Below are 25,519 nucleotides of genomic sequence, written 5' to 3' on the forward strand. Positions count from 1 at the left end.
TAAACATTTTGCATTTTGCATAGGGCAGACACGTGCAAAAAAAAAATTAAAAGACTGGGGGGAAATCTTGATCACTATAATAATGATAATATGGGTTGGATTCAAGGCCAGTGCTACCTTACGAACTATGTCGAGAAAGATGGCAGTCAAATGAGGACTTTGAGGCACGAATGACATCATATAACATAAAATTGTTCAATATCCTGTGAAGAGCTCAAGTGTCCCTTGTGAATGTACACATACTCTGAAATCAACCAGTGCTTTATGGCAGATTTACATTTATGGTGCATCATGTGTGAAATAATAGTTAAAATATGTTTCCAAATGACATTACCAGAATTACAAATCATGCCAAAATCCCACAAGGCTCAATGGAAATAAGAAGCCATAATGGACATAGGATGTAATTTTTTCAAAGCTTTGCTTCATTTTCATTGAACCTGTAGTCTGGTTTGATGATGCAAAGCATGATCTGAAGTATCTGACATCTATATTATATAGGAAAGAGTAAAGAAAATCTGATAGCTCAGGAAAAAACCTCTGATATTAAAGATTGAAAAAAAAGAAATTTACTACAGCCAGAATTAATCTGAAAATATCAACGTGAACCACAGATTTCTCTATCACTAAAATAATTTAAGCATTCTCTTATTTCACTCTACCCACTTCTAGAATTCGTGTATGGTGTTATAATGTGCATCCCACGATCTCTATGATTTAATTCTTTACACTAATGTTTTTCAAATCGTAGTTCACAGATCTGCAGCACCAGCACCATGAGGGAGCATCGTGTGTGCAAATTTAGGGACCCCATTCCAAAACTACTGAATCAGAATTTGTGGGGGTAGATTCCAGGAATAAGTGTTTTAACAAGCTCTCCAGGAATTTGTGTGCACATTAAAGTTTGAGAAACTCTACTCTCATTCTTCATTTGGGAGGACAGAATGTCCATGAAGGATAGTCAGTGCCCAAACTAGAGTGCCATTTGTAGAAAAGCAATAGCATTTTCAGAAAGCATGCACTATAATTTGGTTGCGTTTACAAAGGAGGCCAGCATGAAGCATGCTTTCATTAATGATTATGTATGAGGCTAAGCACTATCAATGCCATGGCATTGGCAAAATGGGGAGATCCTTTGCCATCCTTGATCTCCTACAGGGACCTTCATCTTCAGAGTTGTTGTAACATTTTATACCATAGGCAGAGAGTAATAATACATTTCTTCTTATTTAAGTGATAAGTAGTTTGGATTCTCTGATCTCAATAGACCCATAAAGATGAAAAGAAAACCAATTTAGTCTGCATAAGAGAGTGTAGTGAAAAAATATAGCTAATTCTTTAGATTCTGGAGTGTGTTAGAGCCTGAGATTATAATCCCAAAATATAATCATTTCCAAAAATCTCCTCAAATAAGGGTTAACCGAACTGTATATTATATCATTTATGCCACCAAGTTGCAGAAATAAGTAATAAAGTTAATTTAGCATATACTAACCAAATGTTATTTAGAAAGGAGAGCATTGTAATAAGAGAATGAAATTCTGGTCAACAAATATTTACCATGTACAACAAATATTTACCATGTACACCCAACATGCCATCATTTATCTCAGGGCTATTTCTCTCAGGAGATGTCAAAGTTTTGAGACATATTCGAATGGAAAATCAAATCTGTGAATTCAATGAAAATGAGATTTTGATTTAAGTGAAAGTCACAGATTATCACTGTGAGAAAAATGTCACTCTACTGAAAAGTTTCCCGAGGGCCTCTTTCATGTCCTTGTTCCTAAGGCTGTAGATAAAGGGGTTCAACATGGGCGTGACCACCGTGTACATGAGAGCCACAATGATGTCCTTGTCAATGACATTGCTTAATGTTGGGAAAAGGTACTGCCCAAATATTGCCCCATAATACAGAGTCACTACAGAGAGGTGGGACCCACATGTGGACAATGCTTTGCAGATCCCCTTGGCTGAAGGGACCCTCAGGATGGTGGCCCCAATGTAGCCATAAGATACCAGGATACATATAAATGGCAGGGTGATCACAACCACTCCTACTGTGAACATGACTAACTCATTGAGAAAGATGTCTGAGCAGGCTAACTTGAGCAGGGCACCAAGGTCACAGAAGAAATGGGGGATGGTGTTAGCAGCACAGAAGGATAACCGGGTCAGGAGGAGGGTGTGGGAAAGGGAGCTGGCACAGGATAGGATCCAGGACACAGCCACTAGTAAAGCACACAGCTCTTCCCTCATGATGGTGGTATAGTGAAGAGGGTGACAGATGGCAACATATCGGTCATAGGCCATTGATGTAATAAGGAAGCTGTCCAGATCAGTAAAAAATATGAAAAAATACATCTGTGCTATGCACTCTGCATAAGGGATGGATTTGTACTTAGTGTGCATGTCCCTCAACATCTTTGGGACGGTGACAGATGAAAAAGAGACATCAGTGAATGCCAAGTGTTTGAGGAAGAAGTACATGGGCGTGTGGAGGCGAGAGTCCAGCCTGATGAGCAGGATGATGAGCAGGTTCCCCAGCACCGTGGTCAGGTACATGCCCAGGAACAGGGCGAAGAACACGCCCTGCTGCTCCGGCCGGATGGGGAGCCCCAGGAGGAGGAAGCCGGACACACTGCTCTGGTTCTCCCTCCTCATGCCGCTTGTCTCTCTCCTGGGGGTGAAGAATGGTTGAGACTTAAGGACTTTGACATAATCATTTTTAGCAGTCATATGAAAATATGTGTGTTTTATTTAGGAAACTGGGAAACTTAACCTGTCTCTCATATGTTTCTTATATGTTGTCAATGAGGGAATGTTAATGAGAACCAGCTTTTCTGGGTTTGCTGAGAAAATAGAATTCTTGCATGTGTGTCACTGAGGACCAGGCCATGAAATATGATGTCTCAGCCATGTTATTGCCCCAAGAATGCTCTGTGGTGAATACTCCAAATCATCAACCATGCCATACCAACCTTTAGAAGACTCAACTTCAATACTCGTTGTTAAATTTCAGATGAGAGCTGAATTTTTCCAATGAAAGGATGCAAAGAACAGTATTATATTCCTTGAAGAAAACTTACCACTACACATACATTTTTATTTATTTCAGTTCAGTAGAAGATCCCTAAGAAACTCTGAATTATGTTAATTTATTCTCCCCACTGCGAGATATTATGGAAGAGTAAGAGGCCTTCCTGACAGTCCTGGCTTAACCACCTACACAGTTTTGGAATACTTAAGTTCTGGGCTGTCCGGATCTGGTTTTCTATGTTAGGACTCAAAGCAAGTGGAAGTTCCCTCTGAAAGACTGCTTCCTTGTACCTCTGTCTTTATCTCTTGGATCACTTTTCTTTTGCCTCTTTCTCTCTTCATGTCTACCTCTTCACTTTATCTTTCTCTCTCTCATTTTCTCCTTCCTTCTATGTCATTCTCTTTGCCTCTGTATCTTCATTCCTCCATCACTCCATGTCTCTTTTCTCCTCTATGCCAAAGTCAGCTTTCTTCTTCTTCTTCTATACCCATATATAAACACATAGTGCTGAGAAAAAAATATCTATTCCATTCATAATACTGATTTTACCTGCATTTGTGATCCAGTATTTGGTGAGTAAGTGTGTCTGGAGGTTCTCTTTAGAGGACCTCCATATCAGCTTCCAAGGTCCTAGACATTTCCTGAGCATCAAAAAGAAAAGCTACAAGCTGACTCTCACTTCTGTCTACCAGTCCCAGATCCATGAATTGAAGAGCATAACTAGCCAAGGAGAGAACCCTAGTGGGTAGGGAGTAGAACTTGTAATTTCCTCTTAAAGACATCCATCAAACTTGGATTAATTACCCAATTTCCCCCTTGATTCCTTTAGAAAACATGCCCTGTGGGAGGGATGTTTGTACTGGGAAACTTAGATGATGAGCCCACAGAGAAAGACTCTCAAGACTCTGCTTTCCCAGCCTTAATCACCCTTTGGTAGAGGATAAACTCTAGAGAGGTTAAAAAAAGAGAGAGAATTTCTGCCTCCAACCAGGTCCACTTAGAAAGCCAGATGACTGAAGGGCCTGTAAGAATTTAGGTAGATCTGTAAGATCATTGAAAATGATCTTACTGAGCACCTACCTACCAGGTAACCTAAAGGGAATAACTTTGTGTTTCTTCTCTCTGGTGATCATTATGAAATACAAAGTGGAAAGTGGCAGAGATAGTCACCTTTTTTTTTTTTCAGAGGTTTTATTCCTTTCTTGAAAAACTTAGGTTTGATTACATCAAATAAAAATAGTTTTCAGGGAAGAAAGAAAAGAAGGGAAGAAGGGAGGGAGGGAAGGAAGGAAGGAAGGAAGGAAGGAAGGAAGGAAGGAAGGAAGAAAAGAGAGAAAAGTAGGCCAAAAATACCCCCCCACACACACAAAAACAATCTTGCAAATAGGAGAAAACGTTGACACACACAATCCAGAAAAATTGACTCTTAAATTGAAAAGCTTCAGGTTCTTTGAAATTGACCTTTTGAAGAAAATGATCATTTATTATAGCATTAGTGACTCTTAGGAGTGAGATGTGTAGGACAAACAAAGAAGTATTTATTAGGTTGAGATAATCATCTTTGAGTGTTAATTTGCCCATTTTGATATCTGAGTTTAAGGGTTGGTAGATACAGCAAAGCTTCCATCTGCATACCTTCTTTCTAGCTGTGATGACCCTGTATCACTGCCACAAGTTGATGTAACTTGGGAGACTGTCAACTCAGAACCATTGAAGGCCAGTAGCATTCTAGACAAAAGCCAAAGAAGAAAGTTACCAGAATATTGGCCAGTAGCAGCTTAGCAAACACAAAGTGGACCATAAACTAGATTGGCTATAGGCACTGGATTCCCTGGGAACTGACATATGTCAAAGTCTATACCACCAATTGCCAAACTCAAATTACTCCTATTTTGTTACAGATTTCGGCACCTGGATCAGTTTACTTCTCCTCAACAAATTACCATCAGGTTGGGTGCCATCAGCATGTGCATGAATGAACCATAACACAATGTGATATACTTTTTCTTGGATCTCACGTTCAATGACCTTGATCTCCATTGTGGTTTTGCCATCTCTTATGACCATATTGTGAAGACTGGAAATACTTTACCTATGAAGTATTAAATTTAAACACTCGATTCTTTGCTCTCTTTTCCCATTCCACCCATCATACAGAATCTTTTGCCTCATAAAGCTATTCAGTCTCTGATCCTGTCCATTTCCCCCCAAATTTGTTTTGTCTTCATTCTATGACCTCTAGAGGATGAATTTTATAGGTTATCACTCTCTTACGAATTTGCCTGAGTCTTGATCACAATGACCTTTCACCCTAACCATGTAGCAAAGCTTCAATGCTGGATCGATTCAATTAGCCACCTTCTGTGCTTCCTTAGTTCCGATTTATTCCTCAGTCCACTGTAATCTAAATTCTGTTCCCACCACTCATGGACGTTGCTACTGGTCATATTACCCAAATCCTCGTTATTGCTAAATTTAATGGATGGTTTTTGAAACTTAACTTCCTCTGCCCTTAACTCCCATGGCCCCACATTTTCATATTTTCCTTCTATGACTCTGGTTGTTCTTTGATGTCTTTTTTTTAGGACACTCTTTCCCTGACATTTCCTTAGTTGTCAGTGTTTTCTATGGTCTGTCCTCAGACCTTCCCTCTCTTTTCTTTCCCTCCTCTCTCCCCTTTTTTCTCTCCTCTTCATTCTTGTTTTCTTTTCTCATTCATCTCATGAACTTTTCCTATTCATCTCATTTTTTCATGCAGTCTCATTCTCACCTATGTTGATGGTCCATGCATTTCCATTTCTATCCAAAAAAAATATACAACTGCCTCCTGAATTTCTTCTCATGAATAATCCATAGGTACCTTATACTCAATGTGTTAAAAACTTCTCAGATATGTTTCTCCTTCTAGGTCCCCTATCTTAGTAAATAAATAGCACAACCATACTCTCAGCTGCCCAAGACATAAATTTAGAGGAAGATTTTTAGCTCCTTCATTTTCCTCATTATCTATGGTCTTACCAAAATTAGCTCATATCAAAATTACCACATCTTTTAGATTCTGACTCTGAAGAAGACTTAAATACATATAGTTCTCTCTAACTCCATTACCTCTCTCAGACATACTTCTATAAGCTCCTACCTAAACGACTGTAACCACTTCCTAACTAGTCCCCTTCCTTCTGGTCTTGCATTTATCTCTCCATCTTTGCCCTGCCGACATCCCCTCCACTCACTGCAAACACATGCTTATTATCTATTCTTCACCTGTAGTGAGAGTTTTTAATATGACCCTGTCAATCTTCTGATCAAATCCTTCGATGGGTCTCCCTTTTACTTTTGGATAAAGTGCAAATCGTTCAATATGGCTTCCAAGTTTCTGCATGGTTCATTCCTGCTAATTTCTCTGGCCTTGTCCTGAAGCTCTTCTCCATTCTAATTTTCCTGATAATGATTTCCCAAATTTTTCATCCTTTCTCTTCTCCAGGTCTTTTCGTATTTCTCTCTTTTTCTTCCTTCCAGGCGTTCTGCTTCTACATTGTCCATGTTACCTTTTACTTGTTTTGATTGTCTTAGGTGTCTGCTTGTGTATACCATCCTACAAGCCTACCTGCTTGACCCCTTAAATTTGGGTTTGATACCCCTCCTCTGTGCTCCCAGAGCACTCAGCACTCGCCTTCATAACAGCATTCAAAAAATGGGAAAAATACATCTACCTCAAGAACTATTGCAAAGGTCAAATGAACTCATAGTTGTGAAAAATCATTATAAATAAATAAATCTTTAAATAATAGAAATTTTCATCTTTATTCCCAAAGGAGTTGACTGCCTTTAGTCTCTGGCAAAGGCACATCTCTGCTGGGAATGGTTACGAGAAACATGGTAATTATTCTCAAATTGTTCTTCACCAGAAATTTGTTGCCTTGGTCTCCTGGGCTATCAGCCTGGCTGGCAAAAAGAAATACCTTTGTGGTTGCCTGGATCTGGTTTAAAAGAGAGAATATACCTCCTTCCCACTTCAGGGTCGAGTTTGCGACTTTTCTCCCTTTCCCAACTCTAAGCCTTTCAGTGGGAAAATGAAATATTAGTTCACACTCTGGAGCTGACGGTATTTGAATTTATCACTCCCAAGCTAGGTAAGGGCAGTACTTGTAGATTCCATTCAGCAGTGTGTGTGTTTGTGTGTGTGTGTGTGTGTGTGTGTGTAGTCTACTACAAAATCTCATAGATTTGTGCTGGGAACTTTATATAATTTTGTTGTGTCATCTCGAATAGCTTAGGTAGATATAATAATCATAATTCCTTACAGTTTGTATTTCCTCTCTAGGAGAATGTTATCTCTTTCACAGTTTTGTTGACTATCTGGCCTGCATCCAAGCTATAGGCACAACCATCCAAGTTTAAAAGAAATAATGATCTGCATTTTTTGCAGATAATTGTAAACATGCCTATATGTAATTTTATATTATGTTCTTCCAAATATTGTATCATAAGCTTTTCATAAACTCATTTTATTGGCTACATGATATTATTTCCATGCATGAGAACTGTAGTTGTCTTAACCTTTTCCTTATTAATGGAAACTAGGTAATCCATCAAAAACATCGACCAGGGTCTGAGCTGCTTTTGTCCTGGATCCCCGAGAAATTCACTTTATGAGCAGCTGTCTTTGTAAATTCAGTAGCTAGTTTCTCTATTCACATCCAATCATCTGTTTATGTATTGAAACAATACAGCCGTCCCAAAAGCTTTTGGAAAATTACAGCGAGGAGCAGATCTTTTTTTTTCTTTTTGTCAAATCATGCTCTCCTAGAGACAATGTAATATGGTGGTTAGAAACATGGGTTCAAAATCAGATAAATCTGGGACTGAATGATCCACCCATCATTTTTATGATGAATGATTTTAGGCAAATTATACTCTCTAAGCCCTAGTGTCCAAATGGTTAAATGAGAATAATGCCTTTTTTGTGGTCCTGTTAGGCTGATACAGTATAAAGTATATGCCACAGCAGCTGGTCTATATTATACAACAAATATGTGATTAATGAACAGTTCTTATAATTGTTATTGTTGTCATTATTGTTGTCATTATTATTGATATTACCATCTAGGCAATTATCTTGAAACCATAGATTTTCATTCATTCTCAAACTTTTTGATTTACTTCCTAAAACTCTATACAGCTCTTAGGTCGCGAGTACTATCTTACTTGAGGATATATAGTTCATAAAATCATGCGATATCATGAGAATCATTTAGTCTTTGAAGCCAGATGGACCTTAGAACAAAACCCAAGTTCACCATATACTAGCGCTAGAACATTGGGCAAGTTTCACCACTGAGTCCCATGAGGACTCAGTAGCTAGCTTCTCTATTCACATCGCTCACGTGAGGTTCAGAATGCCTGTGTTGCAAGGCTGTGGGAAGAAGTGAATGGCATTTGAAAAGCACGTGGTACAAATTAGGTGTTAAATCAGATTTTATTAATAATGTGACTATTTCTAGCCCGATCGCTGCCATCTCATCCAAATTGGAAATAGAGTAAATTTGCTCTCAGTATCTGTAGCCTCTTGTTTCATTCTGCCTGTAATCCCCACCCCTCACCCTTCTCACTTCGTCTGAGGAGGTAAGTGCCCTTGTTCTGCCACCCAAACCTGGCCCCCCAAAATGAATGGCTCCCAGCCACGCCATCTCAGTGAGAGTGTTGGTAAGAGGGCTCTCTCTGAAACAGCTAATTCCCCAATATGCTGGATACCCATTTCTTGACTATTGGGGAATTAGCTGTTTCAGTTCTTCACTATGAGAAGCAAAGTCGCAAATAATAATGTGGTCTTTTTCCTTGTGAAGACCGTGAGCACTTTTCTACTGTTTAAATGGAGAAAAATTACTACATCAAAGAGAATATAAATCTTCAACTTTACAAGACATTCAAATTAGATAAACTAATTTAAATATCTAATAGCAATGTCTGAGAGTTTTATTTCTTCACATGCTTGTCAATGCATGGTGTTCTCGTATTTATTTTTAAAATTTTATCAGTGGTATCTTGTTTTAATTTGCATCTTCTTATCACTTGGAAAGTAGATCCCTTTTTAATATGTTTATTGGCTATTTTGACTTTGTTTTCTGTGAATTTCTAGCTCGTATTGATTCAGCTTTTTGTCTTGTCCTTATTAATTCACAAGAACTCTGCATGTAACCTGAGTTCTAATCTTTTGCTGATTTGGGGCAGTTTATATTCTTCCATCCATGGTTTGTGATTTTGTTGCAGTAGTGGTAGTGGTTCTAATAAAGAAAATTTATTTAATGTAATCAAGTTTATCAGAATTTATATTTATTTTGTGTGCTTTGAGGCTCTTGATTAAGAAATGTGTTACTATCCTAAGGTCATAACATAATCTACAAATTTTTTCTAATGTTTCTAAAATTTAGCTTCTCACATTTAGGATTTTTAATGCACCTGGGATTTTTTCATATATGATCTGAGGTAGCGATATAGTGTTATTTTTCCCTCATGGAAAGACAACTGCCTCAGCACCATTAATTGAAGAGCCTCTATAGTTGTTCTACTGATTTATAATGACACTTTGTCAATTGCCATGTCCTCATTTAAATGTGTCTGTTTCTAGGCTATTTTTCTCCACTGGTTTATTGGTTTATCTTTGTAAAAAATACATTATTTGTTGTAATCATTATAGCCTTATAGTAAGCTTTGATATATTTTAATGAATCCCTACCTTTTAATAGATAGATAGATAGATAGATAGATAGATAGATAGATAGATAGATAGATAATTAATGATCTGGGTTAGGAAATGTCTCTTATAGGCTATTTTAGAGACAGTGAGAAGATTAGAATTCCTTTTTAAAATTATGTTTAGCTTTTAGATTGTACTTCTTTAAATGAGATATCATGTGGCAACAAAATAGTATTGGGGCTCAAGATTATTAGGCTTTACCTGGGTCTTGAACAAGGCCTGATGTGAGTTTCCTAAAGTGGCTACCATGATGAATTTAATTGGCTATGACATCTTTTCTTTGATCAACAAATTTTTATTGTGTGTGCATTATTTATCAGTGATAGATTCTGGGTCTATAACCAATGAACAAATTAGAAATAATCATGGGATCTGTAGACGAGCAGGAGATACAGAATTAAACAGATCATTACAGACAAAATTATGAAGGACAATGAGATTTCTGATGTCAGATAATTTGTTTTGCTTTTGGAGAGCAAACTCTGAAGTCAAAATGCTTGAGTCCAAATCCCAGCTTCTCCTCATCTCACTGCTGTGACAGTGAGACTGTCTGCCTCAGCTGTCCCATCTGAAACATGGAAATAATAACAGTACTGACCTAGCTCATGTATTTGACACTGCTGAGTCAGTTACTTCCTATAGGCTAATGGAACAGTGCATAAGGACAATGTTTAATAAACATTAACTATTAGTATTGTCATTTACAGAGGCTGGGACCAGACTGAGAAAGAAAGTGGCTGTATATCCTAATCTACACTTTTTCTACATTTATCCAACAAAATATGCATCAAAATTAAGAAAATGTGGATGAAAAGATTTCCCAAATCAAAGAACATCTCTATTATGCTATGCCACAACTATCATTTTTTTATCCCAAGACATTCCACCTTTTCTCTTCAACTTTTCCCACCAGTCCCCTCCAGCTGCTGTACCAGTATGAGGCCTGACAACCAGAGCAGCGTGTCCGAGTTCCTCCTCCTGGGGCTCCCCATCCTGCCGGAGCAGCAGGGCGTGTTCTTTGCCCTGTTCCTGGGCATGTACCTGACCACAGTGCTGGGGAACCTGCTCATCATCCTGCTCATCAGGCTGGACTCTCGCCTCCACACGCCCATGTACTTCTTCCTCAGCCACTTGGCCTTCACTGATGTCACTTTCTCATCTGTCACTGTCCCAAAGATGCTGATAAACATGAAAACCCAGCACCTATCCATCCCCTTTGAAGGCTGCATTTCCCAGACATATTTTTTCATAGTCTTTGCTGATTTAGACAGTTTCTTGATCACTTCCATGGCCTATGACAGGTATGTGGCCATCTGTCACCCTCTGCAGTATACTACCATCATGAGTCAGAGCGTTTGTGTTATGCTGGTGGCTGGGTCCTGGGTCATTGCTTGTGCTTGTGCTCTTTTGCATACTCTCCTCCTAGCCCAGCTGTCCTTCTGTGCTGACAACACTATCCCCCACTTCTTCTGTGACCTTGCTGCCCTGCTCAAATTGTCCTGCTCAGACACTTCCCTCAACCAACTGATCATCTTTACTGTGGGATTAATAGCCATTATGCTTCCATTCTTATGCATCCTGGTTTCTTATGGCCATATTGGGGCCACCATCCTCCGGGTTCCCTCTACCAAGGGCATCTATAAAGCCTTGTCCACTTGTGGATCCCATCTCTCAGTAGTGACTCTCTACTATGGGACAATTATTGTTCTATATTTTCTTCCTTCATCCAACAACACCAATGACAATGACATAGTTGCTTCATTGTTGTACACAGTGGTCACTCCCATGCTGAACCCCTTCATTTATAGCCTGAGAAATAAAGACATGAAAGGAGCCTTAAGAAAACTCTTGAGTAAGAAAACATATTCTTCCAACTGATACTTTCTTTTTAAAACACTAAATGATTTTATTTCTTTAATAACATAAATATACAAATTACTGAAAAAAGAGCTCACTTGTCTTCTTTCCACAGCTGTCACTCACAAACCTTTGCTGACATTATTCTTGCGCCTGTTGGGGGAATAGTAAAACAGGATATGCTTTATGGGACTTAATTTACCTTTTTCTTGCATAACAGCAGTTGAAAATATTTTGAGAATGCCATGTCACTTTGGCTGGTATCATGAAATGGAAGCTGTTGGGGCTGGCCCTTCCTCCCAATTCTAAAGTCGTAAAATGTGTTTCACCTTTCACATCTCTATTTTTAAGGAATTTTCCATTTTGGTGACAACATGGTTCCTCCTTTCCCAGGCACCCAGGCATCCAGGGACTCTGAGCCCTTCTAGAACTTTCAGGAAGAACATATTAAATTTTATTCTCCTTACATAATAATTAACACACTGCATTTCTTGCTCTTCAGGAATACAGCTCACGCTTCTTTTTTCCCCAAGCACACACAGCTATTCAGCAACAAAATAAATGTCACCTTTATTATCTCAGGTACCAGTCGAAGAGCTTTATATGCATCCAGTTCATCTACCTGGCTCCTAAGAGATAGGTTAGGAAAACAACCCTAAGAGATATGTTAGGAAAAATCCTAAGAGATATGTTAGGAAAACTCAGGCTCAAAGAAGTGAAGAACACTTTAGGATTGCATTGAGTGAAAGAAAGACTTGAATCTTGGCTCTCTGACTCGAGAGCAATTCAGCCAAGAACTGGAATTGTTTATATGAAATGCTGCATGCAGAGGAGGAATTAGTTCAGCCTAGTGGCAAAGGATACATAGAGAACTTCCCAGGGAAGGCGATGATTTACCTGAGATTTAACAAATTAGAATTATCCAGACACACCAAGTTCTGTCTTGTCCTGATGATCACAGGCAAAGGGAGCAGCATGCGTCAAGATGTTAAACTGAAAGTTTCAACCAAGGCACCCAGATTTGATAGACACCAGATATCAAAGTGAGTTATGAGACACAAAATGAAGATGTTTATAAGAAATGACCAATAATCAATTACACAGCTCTTGAGCGTTTCAACCTAGATGTGGATCTAAAAAGTGCCAAGAGCTGGAGATGAGAGGTTCTTGTAAAGATGCTTCTTTTGGAGAAAGCTGTGCAGTGAGTCCCAAATCTGCCCTTTGCGGTGGGGTGGGGGGTGATTTCCTCCTCACTTAAAGTGTAGTGAGAGAAGCCTTAACAAAACCATTCAGAGAGTTCAATGTATGGCCCCTGCTTTTATGAGAGAGAGAGAGTACAATAAGAAAAATAAAATGGGAGGGGAAAGAGGGGGTAGAGAGAGAATGAGAATGAGAATGAATTATGTTTGGGAAATACTCTTACTTATTTTCATGGTGGGACAATAAAAGCAAAAGTGTTTCCTATGGACCACAGGTGGATTGTGTGAGAAAGAACTGATATGAAACCATTTTCAATCCCTCCCAAGAAGATCTATTAGACAATCTAGTGGATTTCAAGAGAGAATAAGAGATCTGTAAGGAAGGCACCATCCCCAAGCCAAGGACAATGAGGGGAAACATTCAAGAGAAGAAAATACACTTTAGTTATATCATAAGAATGTGTGGGAAGGTAGTCTGGAAGTCTCTCGATATCTCTTGGCCTGGAAATGACAACAGAACAAGTTAGTTTTAACCATCATCCAGGTCAAGAGAAGTCAAAACCTCTTTAATATGGAAGCAACTAAAGGCCCATAGTATTGTCACCTTTTACTTATTCTTCTTCCCATGCTCTGTCCCCACTAGGATGGGTTCAGTAAATGCAACTAGACCAGAAAAATTAGGGAAAAAAGAGATAATATACCATATGACTCCTTTCTGGATCTCATATTCTTGCTTGCAGCCAGATCCAATGAGGGTAAAGGAAATTAAATGGAGATTGTGATGGAAGGTAATCATTACCCATTCTAATACCTAAGGATTAGAAGAGAATTTATGGGTTCCTTAAGAGTTTTTACAGCAGAGGGGAAAGACAAATCCTCAACTAAATAAATTTTGAAATAATTGTAGGAAAAAAATTACATCTCCTGAATAGTTCTTGTTAAGGTTGGTGTATTGGGCTATTGTTTCTAAAAAAGGTTTATTTCTTCCTCTTCACTTCCACGGTAAGAGTATACTTTCCCACTCCATTGATGTTGGGCTTTTTCATACCTCTATGTATCAGTTAGCTCTTGCCACAAAAATGCTGGATGACAAATGACTACAAAACACAGCAACATTCAACAATAAGCATTTATGTTACTTATGAACCTGAGGGTTGGTTGAGGCTTGGCTGGTCTAACTTGGAGCTTGGATCATCTAGCTTGAGATAGCAGTTTTTCTCTGGTCTTGGCTGGTCTCACTCATGCGTCAGTGGCCAGATGCAGGTCAGCTGACCTAAAGTGGGCTCATGTGGGATGTCTTTGTCCAATGCATCCCTTGTGCTGTTTCTGGAACTTGCATATGGGCACTCCCTCAGCCTCCTAGCCAGTCTCCCTTTCTCGTCCTTGTGCCCTGTATTTGTTTGCTGTTAACTTCACATCATCATCACCACATCTAAGGCTCCTCCTGCATTGCAGTGGTAAGGCTAGAAACTACGCTTTCCAGATTTTTCTTTCCTGTATTGTTTATGTTCAGTGCTTTCCAATGGAAGGAACTCATGAAAGATTTAGCAGGCAGAAGAGGAGAAACCGTTACTCTCTGGAGGTCATTCTAGTCAGATACATAAGCAGATGTGAGATTCACAGAAGTTTTCCATTGAGCTCCTAAGCACCACCTGCATTAGTGCTTCAAACTGAGTGTTTTGTGCTCTCTCAGCCTACACAAAACAATATCGTGGCTGGACCCAGCCCTTGCGGTCCTTATTATGATTGTAAGACACCCTCAGCAATAACCATCAGGAACCTTTAGGAAAACAAGGTTTATTCCTGAGGTCCTGGAATGTACATGGCACATGTGGGACCACACAGAGAGGTTGAGGATAGAGAGCAAGAGAGTGCATGGCCTTGAGGTTCCGCTTTTATTGGGTTCTAGGGTGAGGGCCTAGGGTTTCATTGGCTCACGCTTTATTGGCGATTTAACCCATTTTCCATTAGCCCTGAGAATACTCACCAGTGGCGCTTGTAGCTGCAGCATTTACTCCAAGATAACTTGTGAATTACAGTCCTAACCTTACCCCCAAAGTTCTCCATAAAATATCTCACTTTTATTATTATTTTCACATCGCTCTAGTATACTGATAATCTTTGAAAACAAATGGCATTCTATTTATAGCATTCAGTCACCGAAAATATTAAATCCTAGAAAATGTAGCATTCCTACATGTGATGTTAAATGAACGCTGGCAGTTTTTTTTTTTTTTCTAAACAGAAAAAGGGTTAAAACATAAGAACAGGAATCTAAAGTGTGGGAAGAGAAAAAAACAAGTGTCCCAAATGGTCAGTTATAGAAATCAACCGAGACTTCTAAAACAAAAGAGCTTCAGTGTGAGGAGGGTCCTGGCTCCATCTGCCTGTGGCGGGCAACCTGTTTGTTGGAGATAGCTGTCTTTGAATTGGATGCCTCACCAATCAAAACATAAGTCAGGCACTTGCATTACCAAAAGAAAAGCCAACTGTCAGGGCTTACACTATACAGAGACTTTTGGGGCTTTTCAGTGATTTTTGAAATTTGCAGCTACTACTCATTCACCTTTGAAACCATCTGTTTATACTTTAGGCTGAAATCTTCAGTTTTTGATTCATGTAAGTGGCATTGTACAATATTTATTGTTTTGGGTAGGCTTATTTCACTTAGCATAATATCTTCCAGGTTCACCACTGTTTTAGCATGTATCAGAATTTTATTCCTTATAAGGCTGAATAAATATTCCATTGCATGTATATGTATAGCGTATTTTGTTTACTCATTCATCCATTGATGGATACTTGGGTTGCTTCCACCCATGGCTACTATAAATAATGCTGTGAGGAACATGAGTGTACAAATATCTGTTTTGACTCCTGCTTTCAGTTCTTTTGTGTCTATACCTAAAAGTGATTTTCCAATTATGCTGGACAATACGGTAATTCTATTTTTAATATTTTTGGGGAACCACAATAATATTTTCCACAGTACCATTTTGCATTCCCACCAGCAGTGCACAAGGGTTCCAATTTCTCCACATTTTTGCCATCTGTTGTTGTCTAGTTTTTTGATCATAATCATCCTGATGGATGTGAAATGGTATCTCATCGTGGTTTTGATTTGCATTTCTCTAATAATTGACGATATTGAGGATCTTCTTATGCGCTTATTGATCATTTGTATATCTTCTTTGGAGAAATGTTATTCAAGACCTTTGTCCATTTTTTGAATTGGGTGGTTGTTTTGTTTTGTTTTGTTTTGTTTTTTTTTGCAGTTGTTACTGAGTTTTATGGGCACGCCAAATCCTAGCCACTAGACCACCACGGAAGCATGTTGTTGAGTTTTAAGGGTTCATTTTATATTCTGGATGTCAGCTCTTTGTCAGATATGTAACTTGTAAATATTTTCTTCAATTTTCTGTGTCTGTTCCTACACTTTTAATTTATCCATGTCTTTATATTTAAGTCGGTTTGTTGGAAGCACACACAGTTGGGTCTTTTTATCCACTCTGATGGTATCCATCTTTTAATTGGTACATTTAGTTTATTGACATTTAAAGCAATCATTGATGTAGGTGAATGATTAGTGTCCGCTATTTTGTAACTGTTTTCTATTTGGTGTACTTGTTCTTTGTTTCTATCTTCCCCTTCTTCTGCCTTCTCTGATTTTAATTGAATATTTTACATGATTCTATATCCTCTTCTCTTAGCATATCCATTATACTTCTTGAAAAAATTTTTCATTGCCCTAAAGTTTACAACTAATCTAAGTCCACTTTCAAATAACTGGTAAGGTACCTTATAACAGAATATTCCCAATTCTTCTCTCCCATCACTTAAAACATTGCTGTCCTAACGCCATCATGTTGGGGGTTAGAATTTTAACATTTGAACACAAACATTCAGTCTACAGCAGAACATTTAACATAAGATCTACCTTCTTAGCAAAATTTTAAGTATCTAATACAGTGTTATTAACTACAGACACTGTTACAGCACAATTTTGAATTGAATTGGTGCAACTGAGATCCTTATTCTGTTCCTGACCTCTAGTATTCAGTCTTCCACTGGTAAGTCTGATATTAGCTTTAGATTTTTCATAGATACCTTTTACTTGTTTAAGAAAGTTTTCTCTATTCCTGAGGTGTCTGAGATTTTTTAAATCAAGAATGGTTGTTAAATTTTATCAAACATTTTTTCTTCATATATTGAGATGACAATATGGATCTTCTTCCTTAGTCTATTAAAATGGTGAATTACAATTATTGATTTTTAATGTTAAGCCAAACACATTGTTGCAATGAAACCCATTAGATCATGATGGTTTAGCCTTTTTATATATTGTCGGATCTGATTTGATAAAATTTTGGTAATTATTTTTTGCACCAATGTTAACAGGAGATATTAGTGTTCTTTTCTTGTATTACATGTTTATGGATTTGATACCAGGTTTAATGCTGGCCTCAGAGAATAGGTTGGGAAATTCCTTCCTCTTCGACATTCTATAAGAGCTTGTGGGGAACTGGTATTATCTCTTCCTTAAATATTTGGTGGAATTCACACCTAAGGCCGTCTGTGACTGTACTTTTCTTTATGGAATGATATTAAACTACAAATTTAATTTCTTTAATGTATAATTTCTTGTACATTCTTGCATGAGCTTTGGAACTTCTTTTTGCTCTTCAAAGAATTCGTTTCATTCAAGTCATCAAATTTATTGACATAGAATTTATAACAGCTCTTATTTTTCTTTTAATATCAGTAGATATTTCTCTGTAGAATCTGTGGTGATGTCATCTTTTAGTCTTAATAGCAGTAATTTATATCTTCTCTCTTATCTTTCCAAATTAGCCTGGCTAAAGGCTTATAGATTTGATTGTTCTAAAAGAACCCATTTTTGGTTTAATTAAATCTTTCTATTGTTTTTCTGTTTTCTATTTTATTAATTCTGTCCTGTCTTTATTGTTTCTTCTGCTTACTTTGTGTTTAACTTGGTTTTCTTTCTCTTACGGTGGATACTGAAGTCATGCTTTTTCTCTAACATGTTTATCGCTATAAATTTCCCTTTATCCATTGCTTTAGCTGCATCTCACATATTTAATATGTTTTGTTTTTATTTGAATTCCATTAAATGCTTTATATTTTCACTTTTTATTTCTTTTACAATCCATGGGTTATTTTGAAATGTATTACTGAATTTCCAAATATTTGGAGAGTTTTCAGATATCTTTTTGTTATTGATTTCTAATTGAATTACTTGTGGTTAGAGAATACTCTTTGAGTGATTGGGGTACCTTTAAATTCATTGAGACTTGTTAGATTGCTCAGAGTTCATTCATTTGTCATGGTCTCTAATGCTATCATGCTGACACGAGAGAACTAAATCTCTTGTATATATTATTCCAGTAGCCTTATAAATTGGTCTTCCTACTTTCACACTTTCTTTCTTTCAGTCTATTCTCAATAAAGGAGCCAAGATACTTTTAAAATTTAAGACATATCAAGTTACCTTTCTGCTGATGACTTTCTATTGGTTGTTCAAATCACTTATAGTTAAATAGAAACCTTATAAAAGTCTTACAAAGCCTTACACAAACAAATATCTTATCTCTGATCTTTATCTTCTGCCAATTCTTCCAATACACTGTTCACTTTCTGATAGTCAGTCTAGCCTCTTTTCTGTTTCCCTCACATGTCAAGCACTCTCCCATCTCAGACCTTCTGCAGTTTCTACTCCCCCTGTCTGGAATGTTCTTTCCCTCTGATAAAAACAAATAACTTCTTTCCCTGTTCTCTTTAAGCTTTTTTCTTAAATCTCTCCTTCTTGTGGAAACTTACCCTAACCACTAGACTACTTAAAATTACAGTGCCTTTCCCCATTCACCCTGCTTGTGTTGTTGTTGTTGTTGTTTGAATTAAATTTATTGGGATGACGTTGGTTAATAAAATTACATAGGTTTCAAGTGTACAATTCAATAATACATCATATGTATATTGCATCGTATGTTCACACCCAAAGTTAAATCTCCTTCGGTCACCATATATTTGACCCCCTTTACCCTTATCCTCCTCTGGTAACCATTCCCTCTGGTAATCCGTAAACTGTCGACCGTGTCCATGAGTCTCTATTTGTCATGTTCATTTGTTGCTTTCAGTTTTATGTCTCACATACAAGTGAAATCATATGGTACTGAACTTTTCCTGTCTCAGCTATTTTCACTTAGCATGATTATTTCAAGATCCATCTATGTTGTTGTAAATGGCAGTATTTCATCTTTTCTTATGGCTGAGTAATATTCCATTGTATATATGTACCACACCTTCTTTAGCCAATCATCTATCAAAGGACACTTTAGTTGTTTCCATGTCTTTGCCGCCATTAATAGTGCAGTAATAAACATCAAGGTGCATATATCTTTACAGATAAGTGTTTTCAAATTTTGGGAGTAGACACTCAGAAGGGAGATTACTGGATCAGATGGTAATTCTATTGTTAATTTTTGAAAAACCTTTATACTTTTTTCCATAGTGACTGTAGCAATTTACATTCCCACCAGCAATGTATGAGGATTCCTTTTCCCCCACAACCTCTCCAACACTTGTTGTTATTTGTCCTGTTGATGATAGCCCATCTAACAGGTGGAAGATGGTATCTCATTGTGGTTTTGATTTGTATTTTCCTAAGAGCCTCTTAAGGGAAAGTTGAGCCTCTTCTCATATGACTATTGGCTATTCGTATATCTTCTTGAGAGAAATGTCTATTCAGGTCTTCTGCCTATTTTTTGATTGGATTGTTTATTTTTTTATTCTTGAATTGTATGGGTTCTTTGTATATTTTAGATATTAGGCCCTCATCGGAAGTGTTGTTTGCAAATATCCTCTCCCATTCGGATGGTTTTCTCTTTGTCTTGATGGTTTCTTTTGCTGTGCAGAAGCTTTTTAGTTTGATATAGTCCCATTTATTTATTTTTACTTTTATTTTTCTTGCTTTTGAGGTCAAATTCATATAATCCTCTCTAAAACCAAGGTCCATGAGTTTAGTACCTGTGTTTTCTTCTATGCAATTTAGTGATTCAGGTCTTATATTTAGGTCTTTGATCCATTTGATTTCATTTTAATGTATGGTCCAGTTTCATTCTTTTATATGTGGCTCTCCAATTTTCCCAGCATCATTTATTGAAGAGGCTTTCTTTTCTCCGTTGTATGTTTTTGGCTGCTTTGTCAAAAATTATTTGCCCATATATATGTGGGTTTATTTCTGTTCTGGGCTCTCGATTCTGTTCCATTGGTCTGTGTGTCTGTTTTTCTGCCAATACCATGCTGTTTTGATTATTGTCACTTTGTAGTATATTTGAAGTCAGGCAGTGTGATCCCTCTGGCCTTGTTCTTTTTTTGCTTTGGTTCTTCAGGATCTTTTGTGATTCCATACAAACTTGATGATTTTTTTGTTCCATTTCTTTTTTTTTCAGCTTTATTGAAATACAATAGACAATTAGTTGCTCGTATTTACAATGTACAGTTCAATGAGCTTTTTTCATTTATAGTCAGCACACAAGAATATATTAATTTCAGTTGTACAGCATAGTGATTAGAGATCTATATAACTCACAGTGATCATCCCACTAAATCTAGTACCCTTCTTTCCCCTTATATATTTATTACATCGTTGACTATTTTCCTTATGCTACACTTTACAGCTCCATGACTATGTTGTAACTATTCATTTGCATTTCTTAAACCCTTCGCCCTTTTTTCACCGACCCCCAGAACCTGCCTCCCATCTAGTATCCCTCTAAATATTCTCTGTGTCTATGAGTTTGCTTCCATTTTTTGTTATTGTCATTGTTTATTTTGTTCTTTAGATTCCACAGGTATGTGAAATCATATGGCATTTGTCTTTCTCTATCTAACTTACTTCATTCAGAACAATACTTTCTAGGTCTATCAAGGCAATATCTTTTTCTATCCCCTTACTTTTAGTCTGTGTCTGTCTTTTAATCTGAAGTAGGTCTCTTGTAGGCAGCATATGTATGGGTCTTGATTTCTTATCCATTCAGCCACCCTATCTTTTGGCCGGAGCATTTAATTCTTTTCCATTTGAGGTACTTGTTGATAGATATGTATTTATTACCATTCTTTATTCATGTTTTCTTCTTCTTAAAGAAGTCCTTCCAACATTTCTTATAATACTGGTTTGGTGTTGGTGAACTCGTTTAGCTTTTTTCTTTTTTCTTTTTTTCTTTTTTGCTTTTTGTCTGGGAAGCTCTTTATTTGTCTTTCTACTCTAAATGATAGCTTTGTTGGATAAAGTAATCTTGGTTGTAGGTCCTGGGTTCCTCTCACTTTGAATATTTTGTGCCAAACCCTTCTGTTCTGCAAAGTCTTTTGAGAAACCAGCTGCTTTGTTTCTCAAAACTGCTTTTCTCTTGCCGATTTTAAGATTCTCTCTTTGTATCTAACCTTTGGCATTTTAATTACGATGTATCTTGGTGTGAGACTCTTTGGGTTCATCTTTTTTGGGACTCTCTGAGCTTCATGGGGTTGTATGTCTATTTCCTTCATCAGGTTAGGGAAGTTTTCCATCATTATTTCTTCAAATAGGTTTTCAACTTCTTGATCTCCCTCTTCTTCAGGTACCCTTATGATGCGAATTTTGTTACATTTAATTTTGTCCCGTAGGCTCCTTAAATTATTATCATATTTTTGGATTCTTTTTTCTTGCCATCTGATTGGGTGACCTTGGCTTCCCCACTCTCTATATCGGTGATTCGATCCTCCACTTCATCCACTCTGTTGATTCCCTCTAATATACTCTTCATGTCAGATAATGTGTTCTTTATTTCTGACTGGTTCCCTTTTATAATTTCTATTTCCATTTGTATGTTTTTTACCTCCTTCAGTTCTCACTGAGTTCATCTACACTTTCTCTAAGTTCATTGAGCATCCTTATAACCAGTGTTTTGGATTCTGAATCTATTAGATTGCTTGCCTCCATTTTTCCTGGAGCACTGTTCTCTTCTTTCATATGGGACCTGTTTCTCTGTCTTCATATTTGGCTGCCTTTCCATGTCTCCCAGTCTTATTAGTGTGGCTTTGTGTAGTAGGTGTCCAGTGGCACAGTCTTGAGAGGGGTCCAGCTGCAGGCCAAATTTAGCCCCAGCCTATGCCCCTCCAGGGCCACCTGGTAAGATTCAGCAAGCAATCCACAGATGCTATGCTTATAGTTGCCTCAAGGGGCCACGCCAGAAACCAAGGCCAGCTGCCACAATAGCAGGTTTTGGAGCTGCTCCACAAGGAGCACTGGACTTGCCAAGGACACAACTGGACGTGGCTTAGGTAGGGCCACGAGTTGAGAGAGGCAGAGTTTCAGTGAATCCTCTGGGTGGAGCAATCTCTGTTATCCAGTTTGATGACATCTCAGCTATGGTGGCTCTTGTCTGCACACTAGGAGTGGGGAGGGCTCAACAGAGGGACAATGGATACCACCAGCACTTCTGCCCCAGAGAGAGCCTTGCCTCCTGCTCTCGCTCAAACAACTCAGTGTCTCCCTCTAAGTCCCTGATGCCCTCTGAGCAGCTGGTGCTCAGAGCAAGTGAGTCCTTCACTGCGAAAGTCAAGTTGGAGGACATGGCCCCTTTAAAAGGAGCATCTGCAGCTGTCGTAGCCTCTGTCCCACTCAGCCATTCAGGAACAGCTAGCCTCACGTCTTTGCCCCCTCCTACCTCCTGCCACTGCAGGGTGATTTCTTATTTCTCTCCCTAGTTGTAGGATTTCTGTTCATCTAGATCCCAGGTGACTCTGCTTGCTGTTTGCTCCATGTTTCTGTCACAATTTTGGTGTGGTCACAAGAGGAGATGTACAAAGCCTCTATGATCTACACCATTTTGCCCAGTCTCCCTTGTTCTATTTCTTTAAAAAATGCCATTGGTATTTAGATGGGGATTGCATTAAATCTATATATTGCTTTGTGTTGTCATTCATAATATAACACTCATTATCTTATACAATGTACATTATATCTGTATTTTTTTATTGACAGTGTCTCTCCTCTATAATGTAAGCTTCTCAAAGGTAGAAATTTTGACTCATTTGTATAGAAAAGTACCTGGCACATGGTAGGTATGAAATATAAATTTATTTAATGAGTGTTTAATCCTACGCTTACATTTATTTTTACTTTAACAAGAAATGTATTGTCTCAGTTTGAGCAGCAAGAAATAATCCTCATTTTTCCAAACTAGAAGAAAGAAGAATATAGACCATTCCACTAAGAAATGTCCTTTAGGGGAAAAAGATTTATAACCGGGAAATTTGTTCATAACAGTAATTGCCCTATGAATTCCTCTTGGGCTCTTTTCATCAAGAGCATAGTAAAATTAATTAGCAATATCGAAAGCTTTGCATTTCGTTTAGGTTTTAGGAAGCCATAAGAGAACACTTTATTAATCATCTACCTCATTAGAAAGACAAACATTTTGAACCTTCTTGCTCTGAAAACTAGGAACTATACCATGTTTTTATAGCTCTAGGAAAAATAAACTAAACAATAGATTATCATTAATTTTTATGCAACTATTTTGTGACACCTTAATTTCTAAAGCAACTCAGTTTTATAGACATTAAAACTAACTCAAATAAGGTATCAAATACTTTTTATTTTAAAATTAGCATCTCACAACACATTTGACAGTTCCAATCTTCAACCCGGGAGTCAAGAATTTGAAGAGTGAGAAGGTACCTTTTGTAATTATATTTCACACTTCTAATCTCAGGAAATATAGGAGACCAAAAACAGAAGAGATTATTCTTTTTTATTGAAATCATTGAGGTAACGTTGGTTAATAAAATCAAATAGGATTCAAGTGTACAATTCAATAATACATCCTATGTATATTGCATTGCATGTTCACCACTCAAAGTTAAGAGTTTGTAGAGAGCAAGAAACAAGGTTGGTCACCTAACTACACATTTTTCAAGGAGATCTCTCTGATGGGGTCCGTGGATAAGAACATAAGTAGGGGACTGTCACTTGGAGAAAAAGATCTTCCTTCTGAGAAGTTTTCCCATGGCTCCTTTCATATCTCTGTTCCTTAGGCTGTAAATAAAGGGGTTTAACATAGGGGTCACCACAGTATACATCAGAGAGGCAGTCATAGATTTGTCATTGGAATCACTTAATGAAGAGGAATAGTGCAGTACTATAATTGTTCCATAGAAGAGAGACACCACAGAGAGGTGGGAGCCACATGTGGACAAGGCTTTGTGGAGCGCTGTGGTAGAGGGGACTCTCAGGATAGAAGTGCCAATACGACCATAAGAGACAACGATGGCAATAAATGGAAAAATGACAACCAGAGCCCCTACAATGAATATGACCAGCTCATTGAGAGAGGTATTTGAGCAGGACAGCTTGAGGAGGACGGGAAGACTACAGAAGAAATGGGGAATGACATTGTTAGCACAGAATGACAGCTGGGCCAGGAAGAGAGTGTGCACGAGAGCACTGCCACAGGAGACAAGCCAGGAACCAGCCACCAGCAGCACACACAGCCCCTCTCTCATAATGGTGGTATAGTGTAGAGGGTGACAGATGGCCACATACCTGTCATATGCCATCACTGCAAGAAGGAGACTATCAAGACAGCCAAAAACTATGAAAAAATACATCTGTAAAATGCACCCTGCATAGGGGATGAATTTGTCCTTAGAGTGCATGTCCCTCAACATCTTTGGGACGGTGACAGATGAAAAGGAGACATCAGTGAAGGCCAAGTGGCTGAGGAAGAAGTACATGGGCGTGTGGAGGCGAGAGTCCAGCCTGATGAGCAGGATGATGAGCAGGTTCCCCAGCACCGTGGTCAGGTACATGCCCAGGAACAGGGCGAAGAACACGCCCTGCTGCTCCGGCCGGATGGGGAGCCCCAGGAGGAGGAAGCTGGACACGCTGCTCTGGTTCTCCCTCCTCATGCTGCTCCTCTGTCTGCAGGAATGAAGGGAGTGGGAATTATCAGAGACTTTGAAAGTGTCATTATGACCACCACAGTAGGAACTCTGACTTTCTCCTGGAGAAAAAGAATAACTGCTTGAACATATATCGTCAGCTAGTGCTGCTAAAGCAAGCAACACCCTCAATGCCTAACATGATCTCTTCCCAATAAATGCATTCTTCTTATTCTTTTAAACAACCAGGTTTTGGCATTATGATACTAATTGGAGTGATGAGAACAAATGGGACACACAGGACCTCTTCCCTCGTCATGCTAACCTTCCAGGAAGGAACTGACAGAGGGCTGACCAAAGTATGGATCTGCAGCCAGGGCAGTGCAGTGATTCTGGCCCACCTCTTTCTAGCTGATGACTTAGGGAGCCACGCCTCTCTTGGCTTCATTTTGTGCCACTGTGGTGCGAAGATTCCAATAGCACATGTTCACAGTTAATAGGAGGATTTGAATTCTATACCCGTTAATATCTAAGAAGAGTGTCCTGAATAAAATAAACATACAAAATTTTAGCAATTCCTTTTATGCCAGGATAAGTATCCAAATAAAACTAGGATCAAGTTCAGTAATTTAATAAAAGAACATTACAAGATGGTCAGCACCAAGAACCAAGAATTTGACCTAAAGTTTATGCTAACTCATCAGAGCTCTCAAACTCTCAAGAAGA

At 38.2% G+C, this 25,519-nt stretch overlaps 2 protein-coding genes across 3 annotated transcripts in view; one reads left to right on the plus strand and one right to left on the minus strand.

The window, feature by feature from the left end:
- The window catches only part of LOC120610957 (olfactory receptor 1J1), a 149,093-nt gene extending 137,418 nt beyond the window's left edge, over positions 1-11,675 (plus strand). Inside the window, exon 3 of one of the 2 annotated variants that reach the window (XM_039873294.1) lies at positions 10,711-11,675. In XM_039873294.1, coding sequence (XP_039729228.1) covers positions 10,734-11,675 — 942 coding nt within the window. In that variant the 5' untranslated portion in view covers positions 10,711-10,733. The remainder of the gene's footprint in view (positions 1-10,710) is intronic. The other variant, XM_039873293.1, reaches the window with a different exon arrangement.
- Positions 1,723-24,820, minus strand: LOC120610956 (olfactory receptor 1J2). Its single transcript, XM_039873292.1, has 2 exons — positions 24,332-24,820; positions 1,723-2,673 (listed from the first exon to the last, which is right to left on the minus strand). The coding sequence occupies exons 1-2, from the start codon at positions 24,818-24,820 to the stop codon at positions 1,723-1,725; spliced, it is 1,440 nt and encodes a 479-aa protein (XP_039729226.1).
- Between the last annotated feature and the right edge of the window lie 699 nt (positions 24,821-25,519).

Source organism: Pteropus medius, unplaced genomic scaffold, assembly GCF_902729225.1.
Source record: "Pteropus medius unplaced genomic scaffold, Ma_sr-lr_union100, whole genome shotgun sequence".
NCBI classification, from domain to species: Eukaryota; Metazoa; Chordata; class Mammalia; order Chiroptera; family Pteropodidae; genus Pteropus; species Pteropus medius.